Source organism: Leptinotarsa decemlineata, unplaced genomic scaffold (assembly GCF_025532065.1).
Source record: "Leptinotarsa decemlineata unplaced genomic scaffold, Ldec_3_MD MMD2_tig00000882_RagTag_RagTag, whole genome shotgun sequence".
NCBI classification, from domain to species: Eukaryota; Metazoa; Arthropoda; class Insecta; order Coleoptera; family Chrysomelidae; genus Leptinotarsa; species Leptinotarsa decemlineata.
The window spans coordinates 9,533,595-9,550,311 of NW_027412556.1; the positions used below are offsets into that span (position 1 = coordinate 9,533,595).

The window sequence follows — 16,717 nt, forward strand, 5'->3', positions numbered from 1 at the left end:
AATGGTAATTAAAAACAAAAAATGTAATATGGAGATCAGAATTTCAATTAGAGGAAGAAAGCAGAAACTTTTTCAATTCTGATTTGAATTTTGTTTTTCGATTCATTTTCAGTTTCTATGGAAGATTATTATATATTTTAACTCCTAAATGAAATATTTATTTCTCCCCAAATTTTGGCTTGTCTTGTATTATAGTCATGGATGGTATTTATTTGATTGAATTCCAAATTTGAATGTTTGTGATTTTTTATAGCAGAATGAATGAAACAACAAATTTTCAATTGAAAAATAGACTGAATATCTAATAGATCACGTGATATATATAAATTTGACGTAGGTTCATGATATGGTAATTTGAATATACATTTTATTATTTTATTTTGCAGTCTCTTGAGAGGATTTATTGTTGATAAATTAGCTGTTCCTCAAATTGAAATTAAATATTGTAGATTTGAATATACCAAACAGAAAACATTTGAGATATTTTAATTGAATAAAATTTCTAATCCTGAATAATATTCCTGAAATTGGTCCAATTTTCTTTTTTAACATCTCAATATGAGTATTCCAACAGAGACTTTCATCAATGTATAGTCTTGAAAATTTTGTGTTTTGACAATATAAATCATTTTGTAGTTAACAATGAAATTCTCTTTGTTTGTGATTTTGTTCTTAGTTATCAACATTGAAGAAGACTTTCCATAATTCAAACTTAATTTATGATAATTCAACCAAGAGGTTAGCAATATAATGTCATTTTTCATGTTATTGTAAACTTCTTTAGTATCACTAGAAAAATAAAGCGTATAACTTAATATTTCCTTTCAACAATAATTTTGAAACAGAATTTATATAAATCGAAAATAAAACTGGACCCAAAATAGACCCTTGTGGAACACCACAGGTGATAGTTTTCAATGAACTGGCATTTTTCCTTAGACACACAAACTGTTTTCTGTTAGATAAATAATTTTCAAACCATCTATGAATAATTCCTCGAATACCAATACTATTCAATTTTTTTAATGAAATGTTATGATTGACTGTGTCAAATGCCTCTCGCAAATCGAGAGATAATAGACCACATTTCATATCTCTATCTAATTGTTGTTGAATATTAGAAATGACATCCATTACTGCAGACTCAGTATCACTCGATCTGCGAAAGCCATATTGACCTGAATATAAATAATTCATTTTCTCTAAATAATCTATCAACCTATTATTCATGACCTTCTCGCTAATTTTTGAAAATACAGGGAGAACCAAAATGGCCTTATAATTATTCATATCACTTTTGCTACCGGATTTGAATATAGGAGAAATACATGCAGTTTTACAGTTAGTAGGGAAGATACCAGATTCAAAGGATTCGTTGATTATTTTCTTCATAATTGGGGCCAATTCTGATCTTACATATTTAATGGCGTATACCGAGATATTATATCCAGATGATTTATTTATATCAAGGTTTGAAATAATATCTTCAATTTCTTCCTAATTTGTAGGTTTCAGGAACATTGACAAGGAAACATTAAATTCAGAAAATTCAGCCAAGACTGGACGGATACAAGCATACAATTTTTTTGCAATACAGGTGAAATGATCACAAAATAGTTCGGATATCTAGTCGGGATCTTCTATCTTTTTACCATCTTCAGTGATAATTGCTTCTACGATTTTAGATTCATTGTTTTTATTATATAAAAGTTTATTAATGGATTTCCACATAGATTTGGGAGTTGCATTGTCAAATTCTTTGTCGTAAAATTTTGTTTTTGCGTCTTTAATAGTTTTTTTAACTAACTTGTTGTTAGTTAAAAGAAGTTATACATTTCAATGAAATACTCATTTTGTGGACCATTTTTCTTCTTATAGTGAAATTTATCTCTTGCTAGTCTATGTACACTTTCAATTCTATATTTTATTTTCTTGCGATTTATAGGAAATGTTTCAATAATTTGTAGATGGTGGTCACTCATATTCGAATTAATTATTGAAATACTGATACTTTGTTCAGAATTTGTTAAGACGTAACCTGGAAGTGTTTTTGTTCTATCAGTTTCTCGAGTTGGAATCTTACTCTTACGTATGATAAAATTATTTACACAACATAATTCATTAAGTTTCTTGACTGCAGAATTTTTCTTGAGGTTATCAATGTTAAAATCGCCAAATACATAAACATTGTTATTGTTCTAATTGAAATTTTGAAATTCTATATTCATAAAAGTCAGAAAGTCATTAATTTTAGTTTTTTCAGATCGGTAAACTCCACAAATAGTAATATTGGGTGATTTTAGTTTTATAGCGACAAATGATATATCTAAGCTTGACGTTTTTATTAGTTCATACTGTATATGATTTCTAATACAAATTCCAACTTCACCTCTACGTTGCTTACGACACGAAAATTCTGCAGAAAAACCTGGGAAGTTGTAGTTCTTCTTTTCTTCATCTTTGATCCAAGTTTCACTTATGACAATATCTGCTTTTATATCAGCTATGATTATTTCCAATTCTTGTATTTTGTTTTTCATGGATCGAGCATTGAGGAATAATAGTGTTATACGAATACTTTTATAATCAACGCTGGTGTTCCCCAGGGATCCATATCCATGTCTTCAACCCAATATATTGCTTTGCTGATGACAATTTGGATTCCAGGACATCGGTTACAGGTGCACATCTTCACCGGCAGCAGGAGGTTGCATATCTTAATGAGGATCTAGAAGTAATTTCGAATTGGGATGAAAGTAACCAGGTTCAATTCAATGCCACGAAAACACAGGCATCGGTTTTTTCAAAAAAGATAAATGTCTCCGAACCGGATATAATCAGATCAGACAATTCTGCTTTCTGCTTCGATTACTTTGTTGGGGTTAAAATGGACACCAATATGTCTTGGAATTGCAAGGGCTGCTTCTCAAAGCTTGGAACACTGTTCCGAACCAGAAAACTGTACACACCTCAGCAACTTTTGATGCTTTATAAAGCTCAGATCTGTCCTTCTTTGAAATATCGGTCTCATGTATGGAGCTCCGTCCCCAAACATACCCTGATAGTCCAGTCATTATAGTAAGTTCACCTCGGAATTCGAGATACCCAGCTGTAAGTCTGTAAATACTTGTATATTGACACCCTAAAAGTTGTCTCAAAACCTACATATAGTAGGGTGTGAGCAACTATTAAATTTCAAGGTCAAAGGTCACAAAAATCGCTTTTCTGCGCTTTTTTGGAAATATCTCATTTCCTATGGGTTTTTTGCTATTTGTATTTATTATCAATATTGTAGCATACAAAATTCTCTACAAATTTTGTTTGAAAAAAATTTTCATACGGTGAACCGTTTTCGAGATAGAGGGCGGAGAGCACGCGGTCACAGCATCACTTCAGGTCAACCGGTGCCTCCGGTCGAAAACGCGCCATATATAGTTGATGAACTATCGATAAATCAATGATTATAAATATTTGTCAATTTTTATTAACTATTATATTATATTTTATCATTTTTTTCCTAACTTATCCACTTTTTATTCAGTATTAATTTATTTAACAACACTTACCTGCTCATGTAATTGCAGAATTGTTAATGAAAATATAGGAATTATATTTGAATTTTAACCTAATTAATATTTATAACTTCTTACATGATGAAAAAAAAACAAATAAATTATGAATTAATCTTTTTATTAAAAAATATCATTGAATACATTTATTTTCATTGAAAGTAAAGAAATGGAATAAAGGGTACAAAAACTGCAATTTATAATTTTAATCTTCTTCTTCCTCTTCATCGTCGTTTTCTGGCTGCTGGTAAATTTCAAACTGGTCTTCATTATCGTCTTCAACGACATTTGTCTCAAGTTCTTCCATGATTTCGGGGTCAAAGGTTCCATCTTCGTTAATGTCGCTCTGATATGGTAGAGCATTGAGACACGCTTGCCCATTACATTGGCCACAAGCTAAAGAGCATTGCAAGCCCGCTTTCCTGCATCCGCATCGCGAACCACAACCACTCTTGCAGTTGCAGAAAATTGTATTTAGCAGGTGGAGCAGGTGGTAAAATTTTCATGATAGGCTCCAGAAAATCGTTTCGCATTGCCCAAACCCATACCTGGGGTTCCAAATCATGTCCTAACCAAGTTTGAACTTGATAATATACACGGTTGAAATGTTGATGAGCAGCTGCACTTGTTGGTGGAATATTTGAAAGCTGCACAGGTTTATTAAGTTTTGTAGACTTGACGTAATGCATATAACGAAGATGATCGAGACTTTTCACAGATTTAGGAGCATCATAGACTGCCAATAAGGTTTGAGTTCCACTCTCTAATAATCTCTGGGCCGAACAATTTTCTTCCTCAAATGCTGCAGCTAGTTCATCCAAATTTGTCAGTTTCTCAAAAACTTTTAAAAATGATTTTTTTCCCTTTTTAAAAAGCGCAGAAGTTGTGTCTCACAGCCACTTAATGCGTGCAGAAATAAAATATGTTTTTTAGAATGAGGATAATTATCAAAACTTTTAGTCGAGTATATCTCCGTTTTTACATTATCTTTCCCAACTTTTTTGAAGAAAATTTCTTGTTCGTTAGACAGTGTACGCCCAATTAAAATGACAAGTAAATCAATATCTTGTCCTATTATAACTGCAGTTTTTTTAGACTTTGATTCTTCAATTGCAGTTTCAACAATAAGAACATCCGCATCATCTTTGGCTTGTTTAGTAGTGATATTTGCAGCTTGTAATTTTTCAATTAACATATTAATGAACTTATCTTTGTTATTTCGATTTGATAAGAATTTTTCTTGAGTAACTGGTACAACCATATAGATAGATATAGATTTAATGTATGAAGAAAATGATAAAATATAATATAATAGTTATTAAAAATTGACAAATATTTATAATCATTGATTTATCGATAGTTCATCAACTATATATGGCGCGTTTTCGACCGGAGGCACCAGCTGACCTGAAGTGATGCTGTGACCGCGCGCTCTCCGCCCTCTATCTCGAAAACGGTTCACCGTATAAAAAATTTTTTCAAACAAAATTTGTAGAGAATTTTGTATTCTACAATATTGATAATGAATACAAATAGCAAAAAACCCATAGGAAATGAGATATTTCCAAAAAAAGCGCAAAAAACCGATTTTTATGACCTTTGACCTTGAAATTTTATAGTTGCTTACACCCTACCATATGTAGGTTTTGAGACAACTTTTAGGGTGTCAATATACAAGTATTTACAGACTTACAGCTGGGTATCTCGAATTCCGAGATTCTTACCTATTTTAAGCTTAATTGACTGGATTATGAAGTTGCTGGATTCCATCCAGGAAAGAGCCATCCGCCTGGTAGGAGACGCGAACATCACCTGCAAGTTTGATAGTCTGAAGAGCGCCTTAAGGATTTTTCTGTAGTGCTTGTGTTTTTTCCTTGAAAACAATCTTGAATGAAAACCAAAAACCCATATTTATTTATGCAAATATACAAACGTTCCTCTTGAGTTCATTTATGATATAAATTCAGATCTGTTTGATATTAGTCGTGTTTTTTCACTATTAAATACTGAATGCAAAACAGTAGTTCAGTTGATACAAAAGTATATATAACTATTATTTGATTCGATAGTTTTTAGAGTGAAATTTTATATTTTACACCTGAATGTAGATTCCACCGAATGTCAAACCAGAAAGTTTTTTTAAAATTGCAGTTGTGAACACAGTCTTTTGGCCAGCCACCAAGATCGATAACGTATAGTTTTTATTACATAACTTTGTAAAATACGTCGACAGTTCTCTTGACTTCCTTATTTTTGTAGACGATAAAAATAGAGGAAATATGTTTGCAGTCTGTAGTGGTATTAGAGTTTGAACTTCTCCGCACGAGACTAGGGATATGATCAGCCTTGACGTTATTGTAGTTTATTCGTTCTGAAACGGGAATAAATTGTCTATGCTAATGCATCCATTTGATAGCTTCGTTTACATATGCATTCCTGGCAGGCAGTAGGTGTATGCAATTTTTCATTTGAAATATTCATTATATAGAAATATAGCAGGATTGAAAATATCCTAAATCGAATATTGGCGAGACTTTATCATTCTTTTTTCTCCAATGATTTCTTGACAGTGTGTTTTTCTCCAAAAACTAATACCTCCTGAAAGTAGTCCCCTTCATTTAAATGATATTCCCATGCAAGATCCTCATGATAATAATAATGTTAATGATGGTGGAATGGCGCCCTCACTACTCTCAAGATCATTCTGTCATGCTTGGCTCATTGCGCCTGTTCAAGGCACATGATTCTCGGACCCAATGATCACTCACTTCATCAAATGAAGTAAAATGAAATATAACATCATCAAACTACATAATAAAACAGTTTTTCAACTCAGTTTTATGGATAGATATCATATGCTTGTTGAATGAACGGTTGATATTGTTACGAAAAGTAGAGTATATTAACATATTCTACGTTTACTAGAACTAGTTACTACGTTACTGTCCGGCTGATCCCCTACCTTGAACATTACAAAATCATCTCCAATAACCAAAACGGATTCAGGAAAGCTAAATCAACTTCAACGGCTATTGAACAAGCTCTGGATTTTATCTATGAACAGCTTAATAACAAGAAGAATGTGCTAGGTATATTCTATGATTTAACTCGTGCATTTGATATGGTTAACCACAACTTACTTTTTCGTAAATTATACAGCATAGGAATTCGTTGTATACCACATGATTGGATAGTATTATATTTGACAAATCGTTCTCAAGTGACAGTAATAAGTAATAGCAAATCTGACTGTAAGAGTGCTGAGTTAGCCCCAGGGGTCTATGTTGGGACCAACTCTTTTTATAATATTTACAAATGACATCTACGATACCTGTACCACACCAAATAGAATGATACTTTATGCTGATGACACAAATATACTCTTAGCCCATAAAACCTTGGGAATTCTGGTAAACTTGGGTAATTATGCATGTGATGAATTCAGTAAATACTGTAGCGACAATGACCTTGTCTGCAATATAAAGAAAACTATGTTTATCAATTTTTCACCTAAGAACGGTACTTCGAATCCAGATCTATTGAACAACATCAATATGTGTGGTGAAACTCTGGAATACTGCCAGGTAGCTAGATTTTTAGGAATACTCCTGGATCAAAAGCTAACATGGGAGGCACATATCGACAGTTTATGTGTAAAGGTTGGCAGTGCAAACTATACAATTCGGAATCTGCGAGACACCGTCTCTACAGAAGCTATAAAACTCATGTATCATGGACTGGTACAATCAAGAATACAGTATGGATTGATCTTCTGGGGTAACTCTGCATATACTGATCGCATTTTTAAGGTTCAGAAAAGAGTCATTCGCTGTATGGACAAGTCTCGTCCACTGGACTCTTGTAAACCACTGTTTAAAAAATTCAACATCCTACCATTGCCGTGCTTATACATATTACAGCTAGTGTTATTTATCTATGATAATAACCACCTATATCCAAAAAACTCTGATATACATAATTACGCTACTCGGGGTGAACATACTTTATACCACCCCTACTCTCGCTTGAGTGTGTGTCAAAATTCCCCAAAATACTTGGGTATTAAATGTTTCAATAAAATAACAACTTTTATAGGGATCTATAAAAGTAGAACTGTAATGAGGAATGAACTATATGATTTCTTGTTGGATAACTGCTTCTACAGTATGGATGAATTTCTTGCTTTTAGTGCTTAGATAAATGACTTAGTATATTTTATACATGTAGTCTTCTCTTTTAAGTTTGTTCAAGATCAAACATTTTTGTTTTGCTTTTATCGTTTCACTTTTGACTAGTCCAATAAGATTTCTCACGTATTTAGTCTTGTAATTATGTATGTGTGAAAATTTTAGTGATGAATAAAACTATTTCTATTTCTATTTCAGTGGTGAGTCAGAAACCCTACTGTTAAGCGTAGATTTTTCCTGGTTATCGCCAGATATTGATTGCATCCTTTGACTCCATCCTATCTCTTTAAGGATTGAGCATGGATGTAACATTTGGCTAGTTCCGCAATTGCCGAAGTCATGAGGCCGTAGGTGCCACTAGATCCTGAAATTCTTAGTCCAGCCGCTGCCTTGGCTAAAGAGTTGGCAATGCGATTACCTTTACTCCTGTCGTGCCCCTTAACCCACCTCAGTATGATGTTATTATCTACCGAGGCTTTGGTGACACTCTAGTACTAGCCCTGAGGTTATATGTTGTCTGTTCAAGGCTAATAGGGCTTGTCTGCTGTCAATGCAGATTGTTATGTTTTTGCCAGAGATTCCTTTCCTGGTCATTTTTGGCGATTGAGATACCAGCCAGTTCTGTTTGGAACACGCTGGTATTTCCCCCATTCCCCACTTAATCCTTAGGCTTAGTGATCTGTACTTAGTGAAGTACACTCCACATCCTGAGCCTTCTTTGGTTTTTGAGCCGTCTGTATATATGCGTAATGCATTTATAGCATCTGATTCTGTGTTCCGCTTACTTTGTATTTTGTAGGGTTTATTAAACACAATCCTGGGTTCAATTCCATCACTGGTTGCCTGCAGCAGAGGTTTAAACCACCCGTGCGCAACTGTACCATGGCTAATAATGCAACCTACTTAACGTACAGGTCCAGAGGGGTCAGACCCGTACGTTTACTAGTGACCCAGATAGTTTTTTGGGATGAACTTTTTTATTTTATTGTGTTACTTGTTTAAGCAGCATTTATTTTCAAATGACGTATACAGTAAAGAGACAATAAGTTTTGTAGAGCATTGAGAAGTTTGTCTATTTCTTTATCTTTAAAGCTCATTCATAAAATTATATAGCAAAATGTCGTACATTAATTGAATGAATATCATTCGGCTACAAATTTTTTTTATTTGGTTTTCTCAAATTGGTGAAAATGCGGAACACATTTTGATAAATAATATGAAGCTACCCTGAGTTACCGAAACTTTTTTTCCGAAAATACCTTTTTCCTTTCCTGTATTTTCTACTGATGAGGGCTGATCCAAGGAATTAAGGGCTATCTGTGTGGATTTTCTGAAACTATATCTAAAGTTGATATTAGATATACTACATACACACTGCATTCAGTACAATACATTTGAAACTACGGAACATGCTCCTGGCCTGATGAACTATCGATATCGTCGAGATCGATACTCGATATCCTTACTGTTCGTCTCTCTCTAGTCCACGTGCCGACTCGGGAAAGTTTGATAACACAACGGAAAGGATGATCGTGGAATTTCAACAATTCTATTTCTTTCTGTATTGGGAAATTATATTAGGAAAGGGATAACCAGCGACAAAAATAAATAAGGAACCAACCTTAAAACTTTTGAACAGATATTGAAAAAATACCTAATTCGAATAGAAATGTATAACATATAATTTTCTCGTTTATAAATTTTGGATTCAAAATTGTTCAATCTGCTGCACCTCTTTTGACATGTCTCATATAAAAACAACCTACAGAGATACATTCATTATCTGTCTATCTATGTGTCATGAATCAATTAGTTCCTGGCAGATATATTAATGATGATATTCCAGAAGAGTTGGCAATGTATAAGAGATGTATATTATCCATTTGATCATTCATTAAACATAAGACTTTTACCCAGTGGTCATATGGGGCGGCTCAAAATTTGTAATTTTAGTATTGCTAGCTTGGAAGGGTCAACAGATATATATTGTCATTTAAATGGAGACATTACTTTCAAACAGTTTTTTAGACTCGCAACTTTCCGAAAATATTCATACTGGACGTTATTCAGCTAAGAATTTTTGATATGGAGTTAGTTTTTTTCCTAAAACATCAACATTTTTCAAACTGAAGTTACTGATACGGATTATGAATTGCCTCAAACCAACATTGCCCAAACCAAACCAATATTTATAACACCTCGACACGTGTTTCGATCACCTAGTGATCATCTTCAGTCTCAGTTTATTATTCCTCTTGAAGATGATCACTTGGTGATTGAAACATGTGTCGAGGTGTTGAAAATAACGGTTTGGTGTTGAGATGAAACATGTGTCAAGGTGTTAAAATAACGGTTTGGTGTTGGGATAAAACTACGGTAATATTCTATTAATGATATGATAAGCAACAGTGGAACAATTAATATGGATTACATTGTACATTGATTTCATACGTACTCATTGTTTCATCACACTATTATTCACAGATTAGAATTAAATTTGTCGAAAATAAATCAATTGTGAGAGATTCTCATTGATTAAAAATATATGTTTTCAATGGATAAACTGAAATATTATCTACAATAAGTTATGGAAAATTTACCTTTAAAAGAAGTGCTGGGTCATAGGATAGGTTAGGTCCAAAATGAGTGGGTCTATTCGACCCTCCACCGCAACCCGCTAGGGTTTATTGTGGCTCACACTTATTCACACTTGACCTAATGAACCCAGCTTCTTAACAGTCCGAGTCTCTGCATATGATGATTCAAATAACAGTGACCTGTGAGAAGGCCTGTTAGACATCGTAGTTCATCCCTAGTCCAACGACTGTTTGGTATCAAGCTTCGGAGGGTGAATAAACACCTTGGAGTGAGCCAATCCTGAAAGATTCTGCCAGAAGTCCATGAATCTTTCTGCCATCCAGGTGTTCAATCTTTGTTGGGCAAAAACCTAATTATATACCAATGACAGGTTCTGGTCCGATGAAGCTGCTTGCAGCACCCTCCTTTGCAAGGGAGTCAGCAGCCTCATTGCCTTCCAGGCCAGTATAGCGAGAAATCCAGACCAGAGACAAACTGTTAAGTTTTACTCTCGAGGAGAGTCGTTTTTGGCAATTTGCTACCAATTTAGATGTTGCTGGGCTATCGAAAACTTTTTAATGAAACCCTGGATGTCTTCTGTTGATATGCTGATATAAATTATCTATCTAAAAGCTGAGTCGGTGTACTTATTAGTTTCCGTACTTGTGAGATACATAACTATATCGCAGAAAATATGCTCTACTTCACATCTGTCTGATAGGAACGACTTCAGTATTTTCCTACGTTATCCAGTTGGAAAATATTCTGGAAAATCTTCGGAGTAAAGCTTTCAATGACTTCACTGGAGAATTTTATGTTTTTTTAACTTTTCTACTCGAGGAATATTCGTATTTCATAGTATTTCGGTATCTTTTTCATTCTTGAATTGAATGAGAAGTATATTGTTTTATATTTCAACATATTTCAACAGATATATCTGAATTTGTGCCAGCTAATAAAAATGCAATTATCTTTTTTTTATATTTCTCACAGTACATTTTCCGCTATAAAGTATGTTTTTCTTTCACCCAGTCATGTTTTTCTTTTTAATAAATATCTTTTTTTCTGAATGAGTATTGATCAAGTTGTTATTATCCTCAATTCTCAAATAAAATCGTAACTGCCAGGCAGTCGTCGAAATCAAAGCATGTGAACTCTTTGATCTACATTGTTTACGTTGCATTGTTTTTGCTTTCTGCTCAGCTCCGTATTCTTCATTTACATTGTTTATTCTTCTCATGATATTTTTTGTTCGCTATAAATAAAGGACATCTGTCCTCGATAGCTTCGGAGGTCGTGTTTTGTTTTAAACTCATAAAAATCCAGACATTCATCAGGTAATAGTGACTTTCGATACGGTAATTTTTAGTATTTTCGTTAATTGTAACTAACATCTATCTATACTAATATAAATGTAAAAGTTTGTGAGGATATATGTATGCATACATGCATGTTTGTGGTTCTTTCACGCCTAAACGACTGAACGGATTTAGAAGAAACTTTACATAAGTACAGCTTATACATCAGAATAACATATAGGCTACAATTTACTAAGGCTTTGTGAATTTTGGTCATAATTTAATGGAATAAGTTGGAAAAATTCTTGCTCCCAGAGAGTTATCTTGGCGTGCGATGCCTATACCGTTGGAGTTACATGCAGATAATCTACCGTAAGATTGATTATTTTAAATAGTTCCGAATTAAAGTCCCCGTCAGCATATATCTACATCTTATGTGGAAGCCATTATATGCAACCATAAATACAATACTTTTTTTACAATGCACATTTTAGAATATCTGTTAAATTCTTATAACAATGCATACAATTGTCGTTTTAAGTATTAATTATAGATGAATTCCGTCTGTTATATTTGGACGTATTGTTCAAAAGTTATCACGATAATATTAACTTGAAGCAACGCAGTAAGCCATTTCGTGTCGCGTCTACTGTAAGACGACGAGGGAGGATGCACTGGAGTAGAGGGGCGGTCTAAGCAATTGATCTCGATCGCTGAGAACGCGACCCGAAACGCAGGCAGACGCGTGAGGGTAACATAAGTAAGTCGATTCTCGAAGCTATTTATTACTTACTGCAGTTGACTTTTTTTTTTAGTTAGTAAAAATGTAAATTACTAGCTGTTGTCCGCTCTTATATTAACGTACAGCTGAAGCTACTGAACCTAGAATCTTGAAATATGCAGGTAGGTTATTTTTATAGCGCAAATAAATATCAAGAAAAAGAATCAGGCATTTCCACCACAAGGAGGAAAAATGGGTTCAAATATTGTATTGAATTTCGTCAGTTTTGAAGTTGGGAACCTGAAGTTTTGGGTTGATAAAAAAATATTGCAACTATTTGTTTAAAATGGTCTGTCGAAACTTAATGTGATAAACCAAATTCTATGCGGGGCAACAACTAGTTTTCTATAATTCCATACATTTAAAATTTGTTAACACCTGTTCAGACAACAAAACAATCACAGCATAGACTATAAGCGCGGCGAATAAATTCAATTCAGGAAATGAATTGTAACAACATGCTAGAATATGAATAATTAGAAAACCTTTTCGGAGGTATACTTGTAACTTCTGTCTGTCTATTCAAAACCTGTTTTTCCGTAGGGAAGCTGTCGCTCCCCTACGATTGACAACTCCTATGAGCTGAGGATCAACGAGCTCTTAGCTTCCAACGTACGATTCCTAGCACGGCTTCGATGCCTGTGATGGCATATAATTTGAATTAAAAAAAACCCTATTAATCATCCGGTGATTTTCTCGCTATCTAGTACACCCGGTCTAAACGAAATACATTTCATGGTTAATTTAGCATGTTTGTATCAAATAGTTTGTTTCCGCCATTTCTAATGAGTAAATTGTGTTTCCCATCGCATTTCCACCAAAGTTTGGATTTGAACGCAAGCTACACGTATTAATGGATCTCATTGGGAGACCAGGAAACCACCACAAATTACATCACGACCCAGTTATTCCGAATGAATTTAATGCCAAACTTTATTAATAAATAGAGACAGTATATTCCCGTATAACTGAGTCCACAATTTACGTGACTAAGCTTGGCGTTTATAAGGATTATATTATTCCATTTTGCGTATTGTTTTCATAATCATCCGCTTAATAATATAACACATACAAATTGTTTTGGAAGTCGTATCAGTTGAATTGATTCAATTTTATGACCCGTATGGATTCAACATTTTATAATTATTTTCGATATATTTTGAAGTCTATAATTGTTTGCAAGAAATATTCTATAATCATCATTTAGGTCGTCCAACAATAAAATGTTAAATTAGACTTTATGTACTAAATTGATGGATGTAGCCGCTAGGTGGTAGGAAATCATAATGAAGAAAAGAGAATTGAAACTTTCTATGTTTTTTACCACTTTTATTTGTAACTAACGTTACTGCAGTTTCGTCCTATAAGGGCATCTTCAAACTTACACATTAAACTAAAAATGGTTCATTACATTAGCCTTTATATAGCACCCCTGTAGGTAATAATAGAAGTAGTTGGCTTGATTGAGTACCTGAATTCATAATTTACAATGCCGATGTACTAAATCGATTTGATCATTTAACAGGTTGCACCCGCAATGTTTATGCTTGTGAATTTCCAAAGATTCTAAAATGCCGATGCACTAAATCGATTTGATCATTCAACAGGTTGCACCCGCAATGTTTATGCTTGTGAATTTCCAAAGATTCTAAATAATAGCATAGTGCAAAGTTTCCATATCGTTTAGATTCGGGAACTTGTGGTTGCATACCAAAGAATGGTTTGAAAACGTTGATTTATTTTTTTTTTTTTTTTTTCCTAGTCTGAAGGACCTTTCATTTTCAGTATACCGTTTAGATAAATCTGGAGTTATAATCTTGAGTGTCCGGAGTGTAATAGTATTTATGTGGGACAATGTGGTCGAAATTTCTCAAAACGGTATGCTGAACATGAAAAGTCCAGACTAGGAAAAAAAAGGTTTCGACCTTTTCCGTTCCCGAATCTAAACGATACGGAAATTTTGCACTATGCAAGAAAGGGTTACAAACTCAATTATTTGGAATCCTTAGAAAATCACAAGCATAAACATTGCGGGTGTAACCTGTTAAATGATCAAATCGATTTAGTTTACTCACTGGTTTTCAAATTGGCATATTCGCAATGTAAATTGTGAATTCAGGTACTCATTCAAGCCAAGTACCTCTATTGTTACCTACACGCTCGATTTCAATTTCGAAATTGAAGTTGAAATTTTGAGTTTTGAAGTCGTAATTTCCAAAAAAAATATGTTGTCCATCTTGTGCCGTCAAATCACACCCTTTTTGTTTGTAAAATTGGATAAAAATCATACTTTTGATATAATCCTCCATGCTCGGATCCTTGGATTTTAATGCACTAAGAGATACTACAGAACTAAGAATATACAGGGTGTTTATTAAACATGCGGCTGAAAATTAAGGTACTCATTCCTTGTACTATTCTAAAGATATTTTGTCACTTAATGATTTTTGTGTGGCGCTTTGTTTCGAATATACAGGGCGAAAAAAATTTCGACAATAACAATTTTGGGGATTTTAAAATTAATAACGTAGGCGGAATAAAAGTGTAGCGTACTACACTGGATCTACCAGGTAATAAAAAATCTAACAATTTCGTTGATACCTATCAACAACTCCAGTGGAAGATGTGGAAGATTTGAGAAATCGGATAACTGCTGGGAGTAACGCAATCAGAAACGATCCTGGTGTTTTTGAAAGAGTTCGGGTGTCGATGAGGATAAGATTGGATTCTTGCACCGAACGGGGGTAGTCATTTTGAACAGTTCTTGTAGATTGAGGAACATTACATGTAATTTTTGGTAATTGTTATTGTCGAAATTCTTTTTCGCTCTGTAAACAAAAATCGTCAAAGGACAAAATATCCTTAGAATAGTCCAAGGAACAGTCCCTTGAATTTTTGCCGCATGTTAAATAAACACCCTGTATAGCGTTTATAAGAGTTTTTTCTTTATAATGCACATTACACATTCGTAAATAATCATTACGTATCCTGTTATTGAATTTGAATACACTTCAGGATGTTCATTCAAATATTTTACAAAAACACTGAATGAAAATAATTACAATTGAAAATTGAGAAACAGTGTGACGAGAAAATTGGTCCTAGTGGTTCTTAGATTTCAAAAACATCTATTTTACGTTCATTTGCTCGCAATTATTATCTCATTATATTTTATACAACTTCTCAATTGCTTATGAAGTATTGCTCAATTGCCATCCTGACAAGAGCAGATTTGCCACTGATTTTTGTACAGGGTGTGGCACCGAAAACGAAACAGACCGAATATCTTCAAAACACAAGTTTTCTGAAAAAATTCAAAAACTGTCATTCCTTTTTCCCCATCCCTCGGCCACTATCACCCAAACAATTTGAATAGTGAAAGTAGTAAGTGTGACACATCATTAAAAAGGTAATTCCATAAAAAATTCGGCAATGTCAATTTTCGCTACCTTACTTTTTATTTTGGCGCCCTTTTGCGGGAAAAGAAACTGTTCCGTATTGAAAATTATGTTACTTCATTTGCAAGCTAATTTGACATAACTTCGGTGTCAATGCATTATGGAATTTTTCTGAAGGAAAAAACAAAATGGCGGCTCCACAATGGCGGGCGAAATTTGCAATTATGGTCCGATTTATTTCAGGGTCCGATTTGGTTTTCGAAATCGGAAATTATGATTTGTTTGTCAATGCAAAAAACAATTTGGTGGCTCCATGATGGCGGATGGAATTTGTAATTATGGTTCGATTCGATTCAAAATTGGATTGTGGGGATTTTGGGTACAGATTTTCAGCACGACTAAAATGAATTGAATGAAATTCAATAAAAAGCTTTTAAAAGTGATGAGAAGAAACAGAAAAACTTGCCAAGGTTACAAAATAGGTATTTTTGCGCCGTAAAATTTTGATTCTGTTACGTACAGAATAACCTACGTTTCACATGAAAATAATATATAATTTTTTGTTAAGCGCATTCGCATAAACCCTTTTTTTATCAATTTAATTAATTATTTTAAGACATTCTAGAAACTTGTAAAACTCCATATGCCACTTTTGAATCGAATCGAAACATAATTACAAATATCATTCGCTATCTTGCTTTTTGCATCGAAAAAAAAATGTTCATTTCCGACCCTGAAAATCCCAATTTATTAATTTTGATTCAAATCAGACCATGATTACAAATTTCGTCCGCCATCTTGGATCCGCCATATTGTTTTTTGCATTGACGAACAAATCATAATTTCCGAGCCTGAAAACCACCACTTACCAGTTTTGAATAAAATCGAACCCTAATTGCAAATCTCG

The 16,717-nt window shown here is 33.7% G+C and overlaps 1 protein-coding gene across 1 annotated transcript in view; it reads left to right on the top strand.

Moving 5' to 3' along the window:
* CadN (neural cadherin) overlaps nucleotides 1-16,717 on the top strand; it is a 796,050-nt gene that overhangs the window by 67,929 nt on the left and 711,404 nt on the right. Inside the window, 1 exon segment of the mRNA XM_074174961.1 lies at nucleotides 6,729-6,742. Within this exon segment, the coding sequence (XP_074031062.1) occupies nucleotides 6,729-6,742 (14 nt within the window).